The following is a 22,678-nucleotide window of genomic DNA, read 5'->3' as shown; positions in this document are numbered from 1 at the left end:
GTGGCTGATGATCTTTCATTGATTTCACTATCACTTGCTTGTCTGGTAATTGATCCGTTGCTGAGCCTCTAGTTAATTATATCGGCTTTGACATGGCCCGGTCCACGGGGAATTTCAAGTCTTGCAGAATAACAGTTTTAATAAAAGAGTCTATTACTGCAGGTGCTTGCTGCTGCATGCCAGTTGATTTTTGTGTTGTTAGTGTGTGCGTGGAGTGGGGGGTAGGATACCTGGGAAAGAAGAGGACTGCAGGACTGATAGAAAAAAGGGGTAGGGGCTGGAAAAAGAGGAAGAGGGAGTGAAGGAGAGGAAGAAAGAGACAAGGAGAGGGAGAGGGAGAGAGAACAGGCAGGCAAAGCCATACAACAGAGCCTGAGTGGAAGGAGGAGGAAGCTTGCTATTGACAGTGTCCTTAAGCCTCCCACAAATAACAGCCATTAGTGGGAAGGTCAGGAGCTGAGCAGGCAGCTTGACTGAGGCACTGAGTGCCACTTCAGAAATCAAGAGGCTAGCAAATTTTAGAGGGAGTTTAAGTGGGTAATAGCTAGCAGTAAAGGTACAGTCACTGTTGACAATTGACTCGTAGGGGTTTTTCCTGCCCTCCCCCCACCAAGAATATTTTTATTGACCACAGGTGGACTTAATATATTTTAAGGCAACAATTCTTTGGGTTCTGGTTTGTTTCCTCTCAGATATTGAATTTGCTTCTTTTGAGACTTTTTTGTGCTTAATGGTGGTGAACTGGACGGAAGTTTAACAGAAAAGCTTTCAGGAGATGTCGGTTCTAGAGGGGAAGGCACATTTGTGTCAACATAGTGTACGTTTTCTCATCTTTTCTCATTGTCCACTAATGACACAGAGCTGCCATTGAAGCTCTTTTCTGTTTCTTTTGTTGTTTCAGAGAGTAAGGTTTATTGTTATTCTTGAGTTAAGAAGGAGCAAGGAGAGTGGTACATTTGTCCTCGATATTTGTAGGTGGTTGAAGATTAATGTTCCTTACATTTTAAGTTTAGGAAGGATGGCTTTTTCCTGCTGACTACTTTTATGAGATGGCATGAATTTTGCTTTCCATTTTGAAGTTACTGTTTATGTACAGTGCATTTTGTTCAGTGCTGCTTTTCCATAAATAAGGCAGACAAATACTTATCTAATAAATAGATGAATAGTTTTAAAACTTGTTTAATTAAAAATACGACATGTTATCAAGGCTGTATCTCATCAGGCAGGAAAACGTTACAGAATTTTCCACAGAGATCTTGAATGAAAGATGGAGTTTTTATTTTCATTACTTTTTGCCTGACATGGGACAGGGTTTTTTTCTTGATCTTTTTCTTTTTTTTTGTGATTTGAAAGGATATTGCAGATGCTTCATCCAGGAACTTTAACAAAGGATTTTTTTTTCTACTTTTGAGCTTTAAGAAAAGGTATACTTTTTTCCTTTGCCATTCAGTTTCTCATTACTTAACATTCAGTTTAGTAACAGCCTGAGGTACTAGATATTAAATAGTATATATTTATATTTGGCGAATGTTTATTGTGCATCTTCTATGTTACAAAAACTGCTAGGCTTATTTATTTACTCTTCAGAGTATAAGGTCACAGCTCTACGTATGTTATTTGGGAGTTTCTATGTGGTTATAAATAGCCCAGCACATACGATATGACTTCAGGAGCTAACATTTAGACCATAATTGAGCCAATGTTACATTCTTTTACAGCTGAATATTTTATTTTCTTCGGTGTAATTAAAAAAATATTTAAGTATCACAGTTTTACAAATGTTAAAGCAAAGACTGGTGTCAGATACTACGTGTTATATCAGAAAGCATTGTTGAGAAAAATTCCCGGGGAAGGGCCCTAGCTTCTCCTCGCCCTGTGCACCGTGATTGTGGTGCTGCCTGGAGTGTGCATAAGTGTGTATCTATCTGTATATCTGGAGAGGGGTTAGTGCAGGGTGTCATTTGGTGCCTGACAGTGGAACAGTGCAGTTGACTCTTAGCTCTGTTATCCAATGACATGCAGTGGCTGAGAGTTTGAAGCTGATGGTTGGGTCTCCAGTGCTGCCCGCACACCTGACAGGCAGCTGTTAAACTGAGCAAAGGCAAGCTTGGGGAGTCACAATCTATGCATAAATGATAGGGATATCTGTGCAGAAGGTGCGAAAGAAGCTCTGACCCCCTCCCTCCCCCAAATCTCCCCCTTCCCAAATGAAATGCACAGTTCAGCCAGCTTCTTAACTACACTACACTCCTGCTACTGGCTGCCAAGAGGCTCAAAAAATCCACCTTCACTTTTCAGTCAGAAGAGGCAGAAGTGGATGTGAGAGAAAGAGAGACACAGAGAGACAGAGAGCCAAAGAGGGCAAGAGACTTGACTTTAAGAGACTCCTGTACTGACAACTCCATGCAGTTCGGAACCAGAACGACTACGGCTGAACCAGGGTTCATGGGGACATGGCAAAACGCTGATACTAACCTCTTATTCAGAATGTCCCAACAGGTAAGTTACTTACTTTCTTTTCTTTCTTTCTTTCTTTCTTTTTTTTTTTTTTAAGAAACCTTGAATTGTTATGGGCACGTTTGTTCCTGGTGTCTTTCCTTTTAAATATTTTTTAAAATGTGGTCACTTCCTAGTTAGGCTCTGTTTTGTCATAACTGTGTTACTGGAATGTGCAGGGTTACTTCATGGTTTCCCTAAGGGCGTCTTAAAAGAAAAAGGAAAACGGATACTGAAGTAAAAGAAAGCAGAGACATTTTTGAAAAGTTTCCCAGTACAGCCTGGGTCAGGGGAAGACAATTTATTTCTTTGTTTTCTGTTAAGAATAAAAAAAGCCACCACCCAAGAAACGTATCTGTCAATATGAATCACTTCGTCAAAGTGTCTGCTCTCTCAGAGTAGGTTCTGCAACCCAAAAAACAGTCGTAAAATCTAGGGGCCCCTCAGAACAGCCCTGCTGACTTCATGTGGCTGGAAGCAGCTTCGTTCAGACCTGAGAAGAGAGAGGAGGCTGCGCAGGCTCCCGCTGCCGGCGCCGAGGGTCGCTGGAGGAGCCGGCGTGCGTGGCGGGCTGTGCCGCCCGGTCCTCGCTCCTCGGCCCCGCTCCGCTCCTCCTCGCCAGCCGGCCCTCTGCGCCCGCCCCTGCGTTCCCTTCGCCGGCTCCGGCCCGCTCGCTCGCCCGCCCGGCCGCCCGCCCGCCCGCCCGCGCACTCACTGGAGCGCAGCCTCGGCGTCTTCCCCAGAGCCGCTCCTCCGTCCCGGCTGCGCTGGAGGCGCTCGGCTTGCCGGCTCTGCTGGGAAAGCCGACGCGGTGAGCGCGAGGCCATCGGTGACTGATCATTAATCACCGGAGCCGGCGGCTCGTACCATGCGCTCCGTGATACGCGCCCTGCGCGCCGGGCTCCTCTTGCACAATTGCTGGCTCCTTGGCTCCGCGGGGGAGCGAGGGTGAGAGGAAAGGAAGGGGACACAACCCAGAAACTTCATCTTGGATTGTGCTCAAGTGAGGGAGGGAAGTTCCCTGGTGCCTCCCTCCTATACACGTCTTGCTTTTCAAAAGCCTGCACCAAACCCACACAAAGCAAGTTAGTTGGGTATTATCCACACAGCACGAAAGTACTATTGACAAATATACTTGGATTTTAAGTTGGTGGCAGGTGTTAAGAAATGGATATTGTGCCACTCATGAGGAAGAAAATACTGCAGCTGCTTTCCTTCTTTATTTTTCTTTCCTTTTTTTTTTAATGAAAAATAAAACCCTTTTGTTCGTAAGAGTTCATGAAAATTTAAGTTAGATTTTCAAAGTTGTTGATAATAAAATGAAACAATTTGCCAGACTATAAACTACTACAAGTTTAGAAATACATTTGCAAGAGATACTACCTACAACCAGGGTTTTGTAGCATTTAGCTAGAGAACAGTTTTAGCACACAATTCTAGATAGGATAAATGCATTTGAATAAGGTGTATTTTGACATATCCTGTAGAGGGACCCTGATTACTGCTGATACAGTAAGCTGGGATTTAAATGCAATCAACATAAACTCAATAAGTAACTCTTCATGTGCAGTTTCCCATTCTTTAAAGTGAGAAGTTGATTTCCACACAGAGATGCTCCTTGTCACTGCAGAGTGCTATTAGAGGTGTTTACCGCGACACATCCCTGCCTGGGTGGCTCTCTCATAGTTGGAATGCAGAGTGTTTTCGCTAATCTTAGTACCAAATAACTTGTGCCTCATTTTAAAAATTATTTGTCACCTTCAGGGGTTTCCTTGAGTTAGTGGAGATCGTGTGTGTGTGTGTGTGTGTGTGTGTGTGTGTGTGTTAGAAGGGAAGATTGGCTTAGGTCTCCCTCTAGCTAGAAAAGAGTTAATAAAACCAGATAGAGATAATGATCAATTGATAAATGGCTATTGAACCACATAGATGGTGTTAGATTGCTTATTTGGCACTAGCCCATTTCCAATTAGATTTGAATCTAAAGAGATTTTGTCATGGAAAACATTTTACCTAAAAAACAAATAAAAGTAAATAATATAAATGATGGGTCAGAATTAGGAAAATTTATGATGTCTTTGATCTAGCTGTCTGACTGTGTGCATATTTTGTGTGTACCTGTGTGTGCATGCATGTGTAATGGTGAGCATCAATGACTACATGGAGAGAACAGAAATATAGGGAAGTAATTTATGCTTAATGGGTGCTATTAAAACTGTATAATATTAATTTTGCTCTTTATAAATTATAGTACAACAAAGGGAGAGAAATCACAGTTTTAAATGTGTTTTCTTTATTTTTTTGGTTTTGATATAGTTAGCAATCACTCCTGCCTACCCACCCAACCCTGGCATTTTCTGTCATGGTCACTAAATGTTTACCTCTTGTGCAGTTTTGGAAATCATATAAAAGACGGTATGAGCTTACATTATTTTTCTCGTCAAGATGACATTTTAGCTTGTATAAATATTACATGAACTTAAGTTCAAACTATGTGAGTACAAGTATGTGTGCTGTTCATAGTTAATATGTTTGTTTTTCTTACCTATACTTCATCAGCAATGCTGATTCAGCATGTGTGTGTGTGTCTGTGTGTGTGTGTGTGAGAGAGACTTACTGAAATTATATCTCTGATAATCTCTTGAAGCCAGCTGTTTCAAGTATTACTTTCAGTATATACAGTTAAGCCAGCTTTTGTTACAGGTAAAAGTTTGTTCAGTTTAATCAAATATGTAGAATTCTGTATATCTCATTTCTAAGGCATAAAGAGGTTTCTCTAGATTATGATTTTAATTTCTAAGTAAAATTTACTTAGCTTATGAAATAAATATAATTTATTTTTTTTTAAGTTTTCTTAAATAGTATAAAAACTAATATTTTCTCAATTATTTTTTTTAGACATTAGAAAAGTCTGACCAGTAATGCTGCTATAAAAGGTTTCAAAACTGAGTTGTAGGTAATAATATCACCAGTATTTAACTATAGAAAAACTTGTGGGAAATGTCTCATGAATACTGAAATTTAGTAATCTAGTTTTGTGTGTTCTATAAGTAAAGTAGGAAGAAGGGAGACAAAAATCTTTGTCTTTTGTTTGAAATGAGCAAAGCTGGATCTGCTTACATGTAAATCTTTGTATCTAGTAGTAAACATCACAATCTGAAGCCAATTTAGATTTAGTGGGATTAAGTATGTACCCCTAAAGTTCAAGTTAAGACTATTTACTACATTTTCCTCTGCCTATACAGTTTTTCTTCTATATTGAAGTATGATTTTCTCAAATTATTTCTATGTATATAGATGAATATTTGAGAACCTTAAAGGGTATGACTCTTGTGTAAAGGGAGTTCTTCTTTGGGTCAGTTTGTCAGTGGCAGGTGGAGAATGAACCTTATTTTACCTGTTTTAGTTTCCCGAGGTATTGTTAAAAGCAAAAAATAAGGCTTGCTTTTTGAAGTTTTTTTTTTTTTTAAATCACACTTTAAGAGGTAATTCTTCTATTTTTATAAGTATTTTGTGCATTTGAGAGCATAGTAAGTAAAATTCTTCTATCTCAAGGGATGTAATAGTCCAGTCTATTTAAAAATCTTTTCAGAAAGGAAACCATACAGGTAAGTAGCTATAGCCACATTTCATGTGTTACTAGAGGCATTTACCTTTTATTATTGGTGAGGTATATTTAACCTGTTTCAAATAAAATGCAGATCCCTTAATAAGGTCTCTTTTCATACTTGAGTGAAATACTAAGTTAGAATTATAAATGACTGTGCATCATTATGTAGTAATTTAGGATTCACCCGATGATGTAACAAAATTAACGACATAATTTCATTCTGAAACTGTGTCTTATTCAAGAACAACTGTCTGACATTCACTTACAGTTGCTTTATTTAACTTCATGCAAATATTATTAGTAGTGACATTTTTCTGTTGTGCATTAGAGTCTCTCATTAGCATGATGTTTTAGTTACCACCAGAGAAACCATTTTCTAGATAGGTGAGGGGCAAACCAAGAAAACTAAAAATTAAATCAACGATTTACATTAAAATCAGAGCATCTGCTCACCAGAGATACGACAGAGTAAAAGCAAACTTTGTTACTAATATAAAAATCTAGCACCTTTCAGAGAAATGATAAATAAAATATAAGAAATGTGTAAGAACATCGCTAGAATCCATTTAAAAGAGTGCTCAGTATGAATTGTCTTTAAGAAATCTTTTCTTCCTATTTATATAGGCCACCAATGTCAGTTTCTGGGATCTATATATTTAAATTAAAATGGTTTTGTTCTTCCCCCTCCCCCCCCACTTTTTAAAGTATTTATTTACTAATGATTTAAAAGGCATATATATAATATTATGAGTCAGACACCTAATTGTACAATCTGGTTTGAGTCTTCTCTATAGTTATACAACACATTTTTATTCTAAACTCTATCCCACTCAAATAGACATCCCTTTTTACATAGGATGCATATTCTTATTTAATCAAAGCCCTGTGTAAAGCAGTTGATAGTTAATGGTCTTTGAAAATGACTTTCATTGCGAGGCGTCATCCATCCCTAGTTTTCTTTCTGCACTTTTCTCCCTTTTTACTCCCTTCCTTACAGTTAGTATGTTTGGGTGATCTTGTCTCACTGAAAAAGGATTAAATTGACTAACCTTGTGGTCTTAATGCTAAAATAAATATTTATATTATATTAAGAAGTATGCAGTTTTAGCTTGTTGAATTACTAGGATACTACCTCCAATTTAGGCCCCTCTTAATTTGAGTAGTAATATGTTTTATTTTTAACAATAGACATATATTCAAATATTCTCAGTATATTTTTTGCTAATGAAACACTAAAATAGGAATATTTGGATATTTGTATTTGTTAAAATACAAATTGTAGCATAGAGACAGGTGCTTGGTTTTGTCCTGAACTTTGAAGATACATGGATAACATGCAGACTTCACATAAGAGGTACTGTCTCATTTGTAATGCAGTGGGAAAGTAATAGTTCACATATGTGGTATTCCATGTGGAAGGAAGTAAACATTAATGCACATAAAGCATGGACAAACATATGCTGAGCTGTGTATTTTGTACATGTTAAAAACCTGTGCACAAATTTTGAGTTTATTTTCAACATGATTCATTTAAACGAATTTGAACATAGTAGGTAATCATTTTGAAATTGCTTAATTTTTTCTCACCTTTCTGTCATGTGCAAATAGGTCCATTATGTTTGTGTAATTTGTAAAGCCTTTTGCTAAGGTGAGCCAAGTAACCGCAGTTGAAAAATAAATCCCTCTAAGGTGTAGATATCTTATCTATAATTGTAGGTATTTTTTAATAATTATATTTATGAGTGCATATTCACATTCACTGATAAATCCAATTATTCATACATAGCTTTATGGAAATCTGATTAATGCAGTGACAGGACAGATTTGGGCTACCACAGCAGCACATCCTCCCACTCCTGTGTCAGGGTTAAGAGCTGCGGCAAATCCTCCCTAACTAATTAGATGCTGAATAAGGCATCTCTGAGAAGTTAGGGCAGAAGTGAATGGGTCACAACCAAGGCAGGATTGCAAGGACTCCAGTGATAGTGAAAGCATTCAAGTTTGCCAGGTCGTTGTGACACAGAGAGCTGATTCCAAGGGAACAGTCCGTTACAGATAGTGAGCTGGCGTCATCCACTTGAATGAAAAACACACATTCTAGTGCCTCCCTCTCTCTACCTTATATGCATTACACACACTCACTTAAAGAAAGTTGCACCATTGTCTATCTGCAAAGCTTTTGAGAGGATTTTCCTTATAAACGTGAATAGCTAATGATTCTGTACAGCCCAAGAGGTATTTTCTGAACTTGGCACTGTAGATTAGCACATATATCAAAAGGGAAGAGGAAAAGAAATTGGAATTTGCTTTTACCTTGTGTCCATAATTTGAACCATAGTGTTTGAATCGATCTAGGAATTAACTCCTTTTTCCCCACAGACTGTCAAGAGAACTTTGCGGTTGTAGACAAAACAAAGTGAATTGGGTGGGGTGACTTTTTTAGTGAGAGAAATTTTCGGTGGGACTCCCTGCTTGTTATTGTCCAAAGAACATGGAATATAATGGTTCCAAGATTTCCTTTCACGTGAGGTTTGGAGCCTGGTTTGTTAACGGTGTAGAAATAATTCACCACGTGAAAAATCCTCTTGTACCTTTGATGGTATGATTTTGTGGTATGTTTATGTTTATGGTGCTGCTCAATGACCGCCCTTCTCTAGGCCTTGCTCAGAAGATTGTTTGGGGGTCCTAGGAAGTGATTGATCTCACCAATGGCTGCCAAAGCTGATGCCATTTTTTATTTCCAGAAAAGTAGCTGGCTTCTACATTTTGCTAGGTGATCTTCATCTACTGAAGGACCCGGGAGACAGGGAGAAAGGGAGTCAAAGACCCTTTCAAGAAACTCTGACATCTATTTTTAAGCTTTAGAGAAATAAAGGAAAAGAGACATAATTCAGGAACAACAGCTTTTATATATCCTCACATAGAAGCAAAACACTGGGTAACAGAGGGGATGTTTTCCTGTAAGAAAAACTGGTAAAGATGTAGGAAAAATAAGATCAAAAAAATATGCTAAACAGCTCAAGGTCTAAGAAGTTTTTAAAATGTGCACATGATGTCCCAGAAATGATGTCTGGGGCCATGACATCCAGGGTCTCCACATTTCCACCTCATTGAGCCTGACCTGTATTGCCATCTTCCTCCCCAGGTTTAAAGAAAGTTTAACGAATAGGAAAAAATAAAAGTATTGATTATTTTTTAATTTGTATATTCCCTGTAGGAAGCCTCACAGATTTCACAGTGTACATTCAAACCCTCAGGTGAAAAATTTATGACTGGAGTTCATTTGGGTGAAGACAGTGTGCAGTGTCATTCTGTTCAAATGCTGTATGTAGCATTTCATGCCACAAAGTGCAGAGATCAGGAGAAGAGAGGAATTGCTGTATCTTTTCTTCATTCACAGAGCTTTCTTTAATGGAAATGCTTGTGGAAAATCAACACATTACTCAAACTGGCTAGTTTAGGAACCAAATTCTCAGCTTATTAATCATCATTCCAATTTTAAAAAAAGAATTGATTCTTTAACAACAAAATAATATCCTTTTGTTTTTCTTTAATTAAGCCCATCAGTTTTTCATTTCTCTCTGTAAAGAAAATGAAAATAATCTTGAACGGTAGGAAGTTACTCATTGAAACAACTGATTCTCTTGAGCATATCCGACATCTTATTTACTCAATACTTTTGAGCTGTAATTTTATTTTGCTACTGTCTTTAGGGTTTATGTGTCATTGAGTGCTGTTGATTTATAAATTTCATTCCTATTTGATAGGCAGAAATTTACTTAATGACCTAAATACAAGGTTATTCTGTTCTATTTCCTTTCTTATAGAGGTAATTTCTTTCTTTATTCCCTTTTCTTGTCTCTCTTATTCTGAATTCCTCCTTACTTTCACTGGTCTTTTTTGCCCTCATAGAAAAGAATTGAAATGCACCTGAAACGTAGCAGTGATTGAATAAGTACCCTTTTGCCAATACATCGTTCTGGCAGAGGAATGAGAGAGAGGTGCCACCCTCAGGTGTGGTCCTCTGTGAGTGCCGACAGGACTGTCCCGAGTACTGCTATAGAAGGGTTCTTTAAGTAAGGGCATGATAAAAACCTGTAACCAGGGGCCCCGGCTTATCATTCAGAGGTGCCGAAAGGCAGCTCAGTTTGATTCTCAGCCTGAATAAGAAAGTACTTAGCTGAAGAGAGATTTTGCTTTCCTTTTTTCTTCTTTTAAAAACGTAATTCTTGGATTTATTATTTCGTGCAGCTAGCCTTCTACAGGAGCGTATTTCCCTAGAAGAAGGAAAAGATACCAAGGGCAGTACAGTAGGTTGAAGGGATGACTCTTCAGACAAACTGTAGCTAATAAAGAGTTAATAGAAACATTTAAAAAAGGAATTGAAATGATGGCAGGGCCAATATTAGTGGATGGTATTATGAAATTAAAATTTAAAGCATGCAGTATATATAACACATGAGGAGGAGGATTCACTCCCATTTTGTATTTAATAAATTTTAACTCATTGTCTCACAAGGCATAGAGATTGTTAAAATTGACAAGACTAAAACATACTCTGCATGGGAAAGACAGAGCTTTCAGTATTGTACCTGCTGTGCTTTTTTGAGACTGTCATGAATTTTTCAACTTTATTAAGGTGTCTTTTAGTGGCTATTGGTTCTCTAGACAGTTCTTCAGAACTCACATTTTATGATCAGAGTGCCTGAACTAGGTGCCTGAAAAGAAAGATATCAGGATAGTGAATGTTTTATATGACAACAAACAATTGCTTTCAGCTGGCTTAACATAGTAACAAAACTAATATTAAAATAATAATCTCTGTTAGAGGGTTTTAATAATGTTTTTTCCCCTTTCTAGCAACATTTAAATCAAAAAGGATTTCATTGACTTAAATCATTAGGGTGGTTATTTGGGACTTCTGATCAGGCATAGGTAGAGCTGCCCACTACTGTGCCCTCTGCCAGTGCTGGAGGTCAGTGGACATGGCTGGCATGTCACCTGCAAGATACGAGGAATAATTATACACTGAACATGGTGTGTCCCTGAATGACAATGCCTGCAAACATTCTCTTTGTTGACGTCGTGCTGGAACCTAACTTGGAGTCAGCGAGGTTAGCTGCTGTTTAATATTGCTTTTCTTTTATTCTTTCTTTTTTAGGTGTAAATATTAGACTACTAGAAAGAACCGAAACCAAAGTCCTGCTGTAAACTTTGTGGAAGGACTTATTGTCTTGCTCTGGAAAGTACTAAAAATCCCATATTACCACATGATAGTGCATTTATATGTGATACATAGACATCCAGAGAGTGTATACCTGCTCCATTGGTTGGCTGGTGACAATTAGGTGATTTATTTCTATGTATGTTGAGGATTTGCTAATGGTTGCCTCAGAGGCAATGAGTGGATGGATGGATGGATGGATGGATGGATGGCTTTCCCCAATGAGGCATTCCCCATCCTAAGAATCTTGTTGTAATGATTTCTTATACTATACAATGTAGCCTTTTTTATTCCTTGACTATAGCTTTTTGGCGAAACTCTGTCATTCATTGGAAAATAGCATATTTGTTTCTTATTTTGCGAATTACCATTTTCAACAGGTGGGAGACTACAGCCTTCTTCAAATAAATTAGAAATAAGCTAGGATAGAGACACCAGGATGAGTCTCTCTGACTCAGATTTCAAATGTCTCATAATTTCCCTTTCTAGCCACTTTTCATTGTTCTCTTGGGCAACTTTGGAAAGTAATCATGGGACTGAATAGAGCTTAAAATACGTTACCAGTCATATTACTAAATACTGTTCATTGTGGAGAAGAGTTTTTTCATTTTTTACTTTGTTTTTGACATTTATTATGATGTAAGTAGGAAGGGATAAGAAGAGTTCAAAGTCCAACATCTGGGAGAGTTTGTTTCAGTAGCCAGCCGGGAAGCCAGAACACTGGCCTCATACAGGTGAGATGTGTTATGGGAATAAGGGCCTTGTGCATTTAATGAACCTTGCCTGCTTGTCAGCTTGGTTTTTCATGCACCATTGTTGTTCAAATAAGAAAAAGAGAGTGTTCACAGCCTGTGGTGAGATTAGGGTAATGAAAATGAAGTGTTAATCTGTTGATAGGAAGCACATCCCATATCCTGCGTCCCGAGCCACATTCATGCGTGTATAATATATTCCAGGTTTTCTCATGACCAGAAAAGCTTGGATGTTCATTATATTGAAAACATCCTTTTAGTAAAAGTGAGAAGTTGGTTGTTTTAACGGGTGTAAATAGTTATTTTAAATAATTTCTTAATAAACCAACTGCTTCTTGCCTTTTGAGTATTCTGATAATCACTGTTCCTGTATGTGCCAGCAGTCCTGTAATTTTGATCTTTTATTTTTATTTTTTTTTACAACTGCAGAATGCCAAAATGAGCTTCAATGGAAGCCTACTTTGAGATACTCTTTTGTAGAAAGCAGTGATTAATAGGAGGAGTTAAGTGACAGTAATACTTTTCTCTCCATGGAACTCATATTAAAATATTCATTATCTCACACTTTATTTTTCATCTTAATAATGTACAAATATTTAAAAATTGTGATTCTTCTAGAATTGCTTTACGTATATGCAGTCAGCTGCCATGATGTGAACCTGAGGAGACTAGCTTAAAGCTTTGGTTATCATGGGAGGGAATTGTGTGTTTCATAAAATTCTCTTTCTGAGATATGGTATAAAAGACAAATCAACACAAATATAATGAATATATACTTTTCTTAGAATGCTTGTTTTATTAATTTTTGTGGGGCTTTTTGGGTCATTTTACTCAGTAAGTATTTGAGAAATTTCCATTTTTTCCCTTAAAGCTATACACTTGAAAGAAAATAAGTTTAGTTTTGGATTACAGCAAGGCATTTTAAAGAAAGTAATGTGAACACTGGTTCAGTGCTCCTTACAGGCAGGCCATCCTTTAAGACCGTATCTTTAAGATGCATCCTAAGAAATGGTTTGAGGAAAAGTGTGAAAAGAATGGGTAGAGATAAATTAATAACTGAGGTCCCGGTGTCTATTTCGAATTGCTCAAATCATAATGGAAATTAAGAAAAAATATTTACCATAAGAAATATACTGCCATTCAGGCCTATGACTACATTTATGGAGTTCATATTTACGGTATTTTCTCTTTATTCACCTAGGAGTTAATTAATGCTGCAGTATGATTATTATGATTTTGTGAACTGTTTACTTAAAGTTGTGCAAGTTGCTAAGAATCAAGAGAATTTGGGGATGGAAGTCCGATTGTGAAGTAAATTTGGCATATGTTCAAGGATTACATTCTTTAGATAAAAATGTAAGAAAAATCCTTTAGGAAGGAAACACCTTAAAAAATAATCTTTCAAGCATGTGGTCCAATGATGAAACATAATGTAAAAACACTATATATATACTTGATCTAAATTAGTTGGCATGTAACTGGTCATAGCCTACTTACTACAATTTGCATAATACCTAAGCATTTCTTTACTGTAGTAATACATCAGAGATAGCCTGTTTTTAATATAATTGGTTGAAATGAAAAGGCCTTTTCTTCCCTCTGCTAAATAGCGTATTTTTAATTTGTTTTTAAAGTCCATTAATAGGTAGAAATGCTAGGTTGTTGTGATTGATTTGGAATAATGAAATGTAAAAGATTTTCTTCTTGCAATTGCTCTCATTAAAAAAAAAAAGTAGATATAAGGAGTGCATGGTGACTTTGTCATAGACATCTGCTTTTAGGTAATAATCATTTGTAAAGAAATATGCCATGATTTTTTGGGTCATTTGAACCTATAATAATGTCTATTTAATGTAAGTATAAATGTCAAATGGTGAGATACATGTGGAGTCAGTAAAGGTGAATATTTGCTATGATAATATTCATGCATCTTAAATGTTGACTTTTAAAATTTACCTTGAAGACATAGCCTATTTTCACATTAGGGTACGTTTTCACTTAAGTACATGATAGCTCCAGAAAGGAAGTGTGGAAGTGTTAACACGTGAAGGAACAAAATTTGAGTAATACTTTGACGTGAGCATCTATTCTGGGCTTTAGAGAAATAGGTGGCTGATTGAAAACCAGTGTAAAGATTGTTGAACCACTCTGTAAGGCCGGGTCATTAGTTCTAGATTTACTATTTTAAAAACGTTTAATTCTGAAAATGGTTTCCTTTCGTTTGCATGAATGTTTCATTATAATGAAACTTGCTACCCATTGTCTTATATTCTGTAAACTTGTGAAATATGTATTTTTAAATCTTTGTCCTGAGAACATCCTCTCCTTTTTTTCCCACAAACTCTGCAAACTCTCTGTAGAGAGACATTTTAAGGAGTAGGAGTTGCCTAAAAGGACCATGTGGAGGTAACAAAAATTAAACAAGTAGAGTGAGTCTAGTGGGGACTGTGGTGGACCAGAAAGCTCATGTCTCAACCACAGTGAGGTAGCTGCTCCTTGGTTCCAGCCAGTTGTTGCCAGGTGGGAATGCAGACCCAGTTTGCCAGATCCGCTCCTGCTTCTTTTTAATGATAAGCCAGAAATCCAGATTTTTATGTGAAATCTCCTGATTTTGAAATCTTGGCAACCTATTCAAATATTTTAAAAACTGTGTGGTCCAAACAAAACTCATCTGCAGGCTATATTCAACCCTCTGGCTGCCAGATAGAAACCTCTGTTTTAGATAATATTTTAATGGATGAAGATAATAGTTTCATTGCATGTGATCATTCATCTTGGGAATTCCCCACTGGGATGAACCAAATTCTTCTTTTTTCCCCTGTAATTAGAAAAAAAGTTTAGTAAATGTATTTCTGGTGCTGATAGTTTTGATGTATTGCTGTTCTCCGTATGACCCACATTTAAAGAAAAATAAACTGTGTGGGCAAAACAAAAAAATAATTTAAGTAAAGGTAGAAGTGTAAGATTTAAAAATAATAAAAGATTTCTGAATTCTGAAAATAATCCCATGATTTGTGTAAGTAATTGATGTAGATGAAAAGCTGAATTTGACTATAAAAAGCTTTTCATCTCACCTTAAATCGGTGGATTCTTGGCCCTGAATCTTTGTGGGATTGCTGTAATTTACCAAGCAATTGATAATGATGTCACAAGAAGGAAATGGACCACAAGGGAGAAAACTTCCCCCTACTAATTTGTGCAAGGCCAATATTTTATAAATGCTTCAAGAAAACATTATTTATATGGTATAAGATGAGGTTTAAAATACCTGTCTATATTTTTTGAAGGGGCTCTTTAAAATAAATAATCTGTTCATAATTGAAATTCTCCAGGCAAATCAGATATCAACATTTTCAACAGAACAGGTAATTAATTGGTTTGAATTTCAAATCGAAGGTCATCCTGTTATTGATTTTTGTGGGAAAAGGAAACAAGAACATCTTGTTAAAATGATCTGCAAATGGGGCCTAGGTGTATCTAGATTCTTTCTAGGGTCTTGATGAACAGCATCACTGAACAGTGTCAGAAACCAATCAGAAGGGAGCCATCTCTGTTGTAAACATAACAAATTGTTGGTTTGCTTCCAAAACTGCAGAGAAGAACTGAAATGAAGAAAAGGCCAGAGATTAACAGTTCATATTGTAGTAAGTCAGATATTTCAAATCAAGTGCTGGTGCAGCTTGTAAGGAAACATCTATAAATGTGTCAGAATGATCCTGGTATGCCATGTTCAAGAAGTTCAGCGTCAACACAGCTGTGACTTAACACTTTCGGAAACCCTTCAACTGGGAATTAAAGTATCTTTAAAAGAAGGGGAGGGAAGCACTGAAGTAAAAGACGTAGTGAAGAGCGGAGGATAAAAGAATATATCATTTTAGATGCTGTTAATTTTTATACAGTAACATTAGCGCTTTGTGTTTGCTAGATGGTTTTATTGTTATATATGCTAGACTATTTCAAAGCATTCATTTCTCTCTGCTATGTTTAAACTTTTTGAGAATGGTGTAATGTGTAACATAGACTAAGTGGGTGGCAGACATTATGCATTTCTAAAGTAAACGAGTTAGTATTTTTTTGGTGGCACAGGCTGGAGCACAGTGGTGAAATCTGGGCTCATGGCAGGCCTCTGTCTCTGCCTCTCAGGTGCAAGCAATCCTCTTAACCTCAGTCTCTGGAGTACCTGGAATACAGATGCATACCACCACGCCTACCTGATTCTTGTAGAGATAGGGTTTTGCCATATTGCCCAGGCTGGGGTCAAACTCCTCAGCTCAAGCGATCTGCCCACATCAGCCTCCCAAAGTTTTGGGATTAGAAGCATGAGGCACCACGCCCAGCCAAAATTGAATAAGGATTTTAATTCTAACTGCACTAACTAGGTCGGAAACTTAATGCAGCAGCTTCTTATGGTTCAAAGTAAAATTCTTAATTAAAAAAACGCAGGGTTTGGGGGATGGGGGAAGCTTTCCATTCTAAATGCCCTGGAGCTGTTAGTGCAGTTATTTCTAAGTTGACATATTTTTGTATAGGCATGACAGTGGTACCAACCATATACATTAAGCCTTAACATTCCACAGAGCCATTTCAAGTTTATTATGAGCTTCAAAGCATGCACATCCCTAAGAGAATATCAAGTTTAAGCATGTCACTTTGCCATAGTCACAGTTAACTTTCTTGAATCAAAAAAAGTACCTTTTCCTATGCTGGTTTTCTGCAGGTGATCCTTGAAAAAGCTTCCCAGTTCAGTGCTGTCATTTTTCTGACCCATTGTTTCTACCCTCTTGAGTTCTATAGATTTATCCTGTTGGCAGTGGTTGGAAACTACCTCCAAATAAAAGTCGTATTGGTCACAATTTGTTGAAAGGTCTGTGACTATGTCAATACTGCTTTGCAGCTTTATTCCTAGGGCTCATGACATTGATCCCATTATACGCATTCCCAATTGGGGTTCCATTGCAGTCCTTAAAAAATGGAGCTGGGGTGAAAAGGAACATGTAAAATTGCTAATGCTGTCCTAGTACATGAGAATTTCCCACCATGAAGGATCATGATTTGGGGAAAACCATGGGCCTGCTCAGCCTGATCTCATGGTACACTGCTTCTCTTCTTAGGGAAAGGAATTCCCCATTTCCTGAATGTGAAACGCCTACCCTTTGGAACCTACTAGTCTTTAGTTCCTACCTTAGTTAATAAACCCCCCCTGTCTATGCCTTGCATCTCAGAGATGGAATTTGACGGGCTAGTCAGCATTGCAAAGGTCACCCTAAAGCTATTGGCAGAATACACTGCCCTTTGTTGCTCAGTGATGATAATGCTACTGTAGCAGTTAACTGGATGTATTAGACTGAGCTACTTTTCCAGAATACCAAATTGTCTATTTATTTCTTTTTAAACACCTGATAACATTCCCATTCACAAGCTGTCTCATGTATTTTCGAAAGCGATCTTAGTGATACTTGAAATATCAGTGCTTTGGCCACAGAAGAGATAATCTGTGCAGTGTGTGTGTCCATTGTGGTGTTTTGCTTCCATGAAAATACTTCTAAAATTATACTCATCTTTTAGTGTTTCTATTGTGTGAAACTAATCATGTTCCAACAAGCTTGAAAATTCAAGGTGTTCAAAAAGTTTTATTTACATTTTTGCCTTCTGTTAGTGAAATAATACTCTAAAATGTTATGAATTGCTTTTTTTTTTTAAATCTTATAAAGCTTCATTTCCTTTATCATTATTGGAAATAGCATTTTTGGCTTTAGGTTATAACTTTACACGTAATGTAAAAGTGGATTTCACCATCTTTTTATATCTTTAAATCTCTCATTTTACTTACTGAGATTATAAATTATATTCAGAATTATAAAGGAACAGTTAATAAATGATCATGCTACTTGAAGCAGTAGAGCTATACTTGAAATAGTTTTGTGTTTTCCATGCATAAACTTGATTTTGTGACACCAGTGCAGTCTTGATAGAATTTTTTGTACACAGGTAACATTTTTGTCTTGTTGCTCACCTAAATAAAACTTAGTAATAATCCAAAGTGCTAAGGTGTTTGTGACGTTCACTAATTATTTTCACTTATGCATGTATTTTATACTAATTACTTTGCTAAATGAGTTGCCACATGCCCTTCTATCCCATAGTTCTGTTTTGTCCTAATCAGATTGGGTGAGCCATCAGGGATTTAAAATTACAACTTCTTCCGTCTCAAAATGAGTAAGTGAAGACTCAGAGAAATAGCTTTAATCTACCTTTTAGTATTTTTGAATAAAGCAGACTCTGTCTTGCCTTCCTTTCATGCATCTGTTCATTCTTACTGAGCTACACAAGCACATCTAAAGTAGAATATGTTCCTTCTCTCCAGAATAATAGAATGAAATCCGTGATCAAGTAATAACTTTGTTTCAGTAATTCAGCAATCAATGGGAACAAAACAAAATGAGTTAGAAGAGCAGTTTGCATTAAGCTCAGACATCGAACAGTATTTGAAAATAAAGTGTCACTATAGTTTTGTGCTGTAGGTTCTTCCTGACCTAAGTGATGGTTGAAAGGACTTTCTCTAACTTAGAGGTATATTTATCTTAGAACAATAATCCCTTCATGCTGTTCTCTCTTTTTTTCTCTAGTTGACCCATTCTCCAGACCTTTCAAAAACTTTTTAAGTGGATGTAAATTCCATTTTAATTAGAGCAGTACAGTCTAATACTGCAACTATCCAGGAATGGAAGAAACATGCTGGAAGTTAATACAACCCAAATCAACCATAGCCAGATGATTCCCCTGATCTTTGTAACAGCCCCCTTTCCCACCTCCACAATTAAATGGTTGTGTTGTTCTGTAGCTTCAAGAAGACATTTAAGGTTCATTTAAAAAAATGATCATCCTTCACAGGATTCTTTGCTCTTGTGTTTTTCTTTCTTCCCCTTGCCACACAGCTGTCACTGGTACAGGAGAAAGATTAGGGGGAGGGGAGAAGGAGGAAGCCCTGCTCAAATCGTGTCACGTAGCACTAATTCATCTGCTCTCATTAGAGGGAGCGAGGGACAGCAGTGATGGCCAAGAGCTGCACTCCACACATGACACGCGAACAGTTTGGGGAATAGAAAATTGCTTTCTCAGGAAGCCCAGCCAATTAAGGACTTGACCATATTGAATGTCAAGTGTTAATTTAGGTTTTTCTTCATTTTCCCAGTAGTAATGCGGGTCCTGTGATGAGCAAATACATGTCAAGTAAAAGTTGATTGCATGAAGGACCCGGGTATTATATGTCACTGACAAGTCACAAATGTACTGAAGTCTTTTAACCCCTTAGGTGAATTGGGAGGGGGAGGGGAGAATGGGTTTAATGGTACCATAATGATAAGAATAGATAGTTTATGTGAGGGTAGCTTGGATGGGATAGACAGGAATGGTAATTCATGCAAAAACTGGGGATAGGACAAATCCTACTCTGAGGGCATAAATAGAGACCGTTGAAAAGCATACATGCATATATAAAATTCCCACTGCAAACACACTGCCCAGAATATATGTTCGGTCTCCTAAGATTTTATGAAAAAGGAAAATAGTGTACTCTGTGGTCATGAACCAGGAAACTCCTTATTAATTATCTCCTTTGAAAGAAAAAAATAATTACACTGTTTTGGATATTTTAGCCCTTTGGCTCAATGCCACTGTAATATTTCTGGCTATTTACTTATAAATTCAGTTTCTAATATAATATTTACTTTAACAATGGACCCTGTGTAATGTATGACATAAGAAAGATGCAAAACATAGGACTGAAAGAATGTTTGTTTTCTGCCTTGGGTATCTCTGTGAGGTGGTGTTTAACCAATAGAAAACTGGTGGAAGGTCCATCATTGTCATTCATTTCTTTTTGTGCCCAGGTACAGGAGGGAAGGGATTCAAGCTTCAGCAAGTGAAGTAACTTCGTCCTTTTTTAAAAACTAAATGTTGAATGTTGCCCATCATGTTTAGCATCTCATTTCCATTCATCAGCATTCATTTACATATGAATGTCTTGAAAAATAAGAGAATGTCTGTTTCTGTTGCAATTGTACATGTAGCAAATAAAAATGCCCCCAGTTTAGAATACTGCTGTGTGTAGTCTAGGCAATCTTAAACGTAGAAGTTATTCAAAATTGGGTCTTTTTTTTCCTTCATACATATAACCACTTTCCCCCTTTATATCTTTGAATACATAATCTTAATTAAAACACTTTCTTGAAACCTGCTCTCTTCTATTTATTCCAAAATTTTAACACACTTGCCTTTGTATGTTGACAGTGCTTACACTTTGAAAATTTAAGTCTGATAATACTTTAATTTTGGCAACAAAACTTACTAACGGAGTCTTTCTCTGTCTCTCCCACAGGTCAGAAACTGTGCAATCATTGTATTAAAAGTTAACTAAATTTTATAAGGAATAATTAGGAAACAGTTCCAAGAATTTGATGCTTAATAAAATAGGTTTTTGTTGAGAAAGAAATAGTCCCTCTAATGAGGCTCCTAAATTCTGGGCTGGAATATGAGTTCTTTGACATCTCTCCTCCCTGTCTCAAAACTAACCTAACAAAATCAGCTTAACTCACTCTTCCCTTCCTATTCTGATAAGCTCTGTGGAACTCTGGTGGCCTTACAAGTGTACTGTTTAATTAAAATCCAATTGTCAGCAGCTTCTTTTTCTCTGGGTGTGCTGAGAGACTTAAGTAAGTTTCCACAAAGTAAATTCTGATGATGGCAGCTTGGGTTGCTGATTCAAGTTATTCCTTCTCTTCTGTGTCACTTTTGACGGATGGTACCTAATGCAATCAACCACAGGCCAAGAAAGCCTTTTCTGTGGTTGCTTTAGTAACTGGACCAGGAGTTCCCCTCCTCCCTGCATCTCCCCTCCAGTGGCTTGTTTACTTCTTGCTGCCACCCCCACCAACAATTCAGCCCAAGTGGGAATGCGGAAAGAACAGCAGAACTACCTAGGACTGGCTGACAGGCTTTCCCTAAACCTCCATTTCCCAGTGGTAAAGCTGAAGCTGCCTCCCTTTGCGTGCGTTTTTGATAAATTTAAGAAGTCAAATCGCTGACACAGATAGATAATCCAAGTGTATAGGGTGAAGAGTTATAAATTAACACATTATTCCCTCTTAATGTGAAATACTTGAGAATGCATTTTCTCAGTCCCCTGACATCTACCCAGTGAGGGCTCGCATTGTACTTTTCAAGTGGCATTGATTTGTTAAAGCGCTGAATTAGCATCTCCGGCCAGCTGCCTGATCCACTGTTGTGTTGTGGGGCTCCAGCTCCTCCTCTCTGCCAGAAATCCCTTTTTTCCTTCGGTCTTCCTTTTCTTTTTCCCTCCTTTTCCCCACTGACTCTGCTGCTGCTTTCCATTTCGCTCCTCCCCATCTCATTCTTCTTTTTCCCTCTCACCCCTCCCTTCCTGTGACTTGCCTTTCTTTCAGTCTGGTTTTCATCCCACACCATCTCTTTGCTTTTCCTTCCTTCTCTCTTTTGTCTACACATACCTTGTTCTTTTCCATCTCTTTGCCTCTGAGGTTTTCCCTCACTCAGAGTTAAGAGTCTGTTAACTGCCTTTGCTTGCACGTGCACGTTGTATGTGTGTGTTGAGGAGGGGGTTGATGTAGCCAATCCCTCGGCTCTAAATGGATCCCTGCAAAGAAGAATAAATTAATATATGCTGGTTTGCACATGGATGTCCTGTTTTTAATAGAAGTTGGTGAGAAAAATCTCACCTATTTTGCTTTCTAGAAAAAAGGTAACTTACAGAACTTTAAAACTCATATTTCTAAATGCCATTTAACACAGTAAAGTTTTCCTTTGGCTCAAGGATAATGGAAATCACTGCTGGTTATCACAGATTTGATTTTACCCATCTCACATTTTACCCACCAAATTAAGTTAACATTTCTGTAAAACTTTGGGGATTCTTTTTTTGCAGCTTTTTGAATTTCGGTGAACGTAGTGATAGGACATTTTTTTTCTTTAGCAGGTTCTGTATTGTTCTGATTATACTTATTTGTACTGGTACAATTTCATATAAAGTAAATTTTCATTGTGGTATTTGTAGCATGATCTGATTTCCTAATATGTGATGCATGGCTATACCATAGTAGTGAATACTTAGATTATAAATAATTATTTGGGCTGGGTGTGGTGACTCACACCTGTAATCCTAGCACTTTGGGAAGCCAAGGTGGACGGATCACCTGAGGTCAGGAGTTCTGAGATCTTCCTGGCCAATATGGTAAAACCCTGTTTCTACTAAAGATGCAAAAATTAGCCAGTCGTGGTGGCACATGCCTGTAATCCCAGCTACTCAGGAGGCTGAGGCAGAAGAATTGATACAACCCAAGAGGCAGAGGTTGCAGTGAGCTGAAACCACGCCACTGCACTCCAGCCTGGGCAACAGAGTGAGACTCCATCTTAAAAAAAACAAAACAAAACAAAACAAAGAGAAAGAAATACTTGGCAACTTGTTTACAAATAAAATGAGATTGCCTGTCTTTCAGTGATGTGTTCCACAGTTCCAGAGATCTTCAGAGGAGAGACACTACCATGGAGAGGGTTGCACGTGCTGCA

General features: G+C 37.5%; 1 protein-coding gene across 5 annotated transcripts in view; it reads left to right on the top strand.

Moving 5' to 3' along the window:
* The window catches only part of BNC2 (basonuclin zinc finger protein 2), a 450,289-nt gene that overhangs the window by 142,874 nt on the left and 284,737 nt on the right, over window positions 1-22,678 (top strand). For all 5 annotated transcript variants that reach the window (XM_074394875.1, XM_074394876.1, XM_074394877.1 and 2 more), the window contains one exon: window positions 2,299-2,499. In XM_074394875.1, the coding sequence (XP_074250976.1) occupies window positions 2,299-2,499 (201 nt within the window). The remainder of the gene's footprint in view (window positions 1-2,298; window positions 2,500-22,678) is intronic.

The sequence above is a fragment of the Saimiri boliviensis genome, chromosome 2 (assembly GCF_048565385.1).
Source record: "Saimiri boliviensis isolate mSaiBol1 chromosome 2, mSaiBol1.pri, whole genome shotgun sequence".
Lineage (NCBI taxonomy): Eukaryota > Metazoa > Chordata > Mammalia > Primates > Cebidae > Saimiri > Saimiri boliviensis.
The sequence above is the reverse complement of the archived record's forward strand: the minus strand, read 5'-3'. Positions and strand labels throughout refer to the sequence as shown.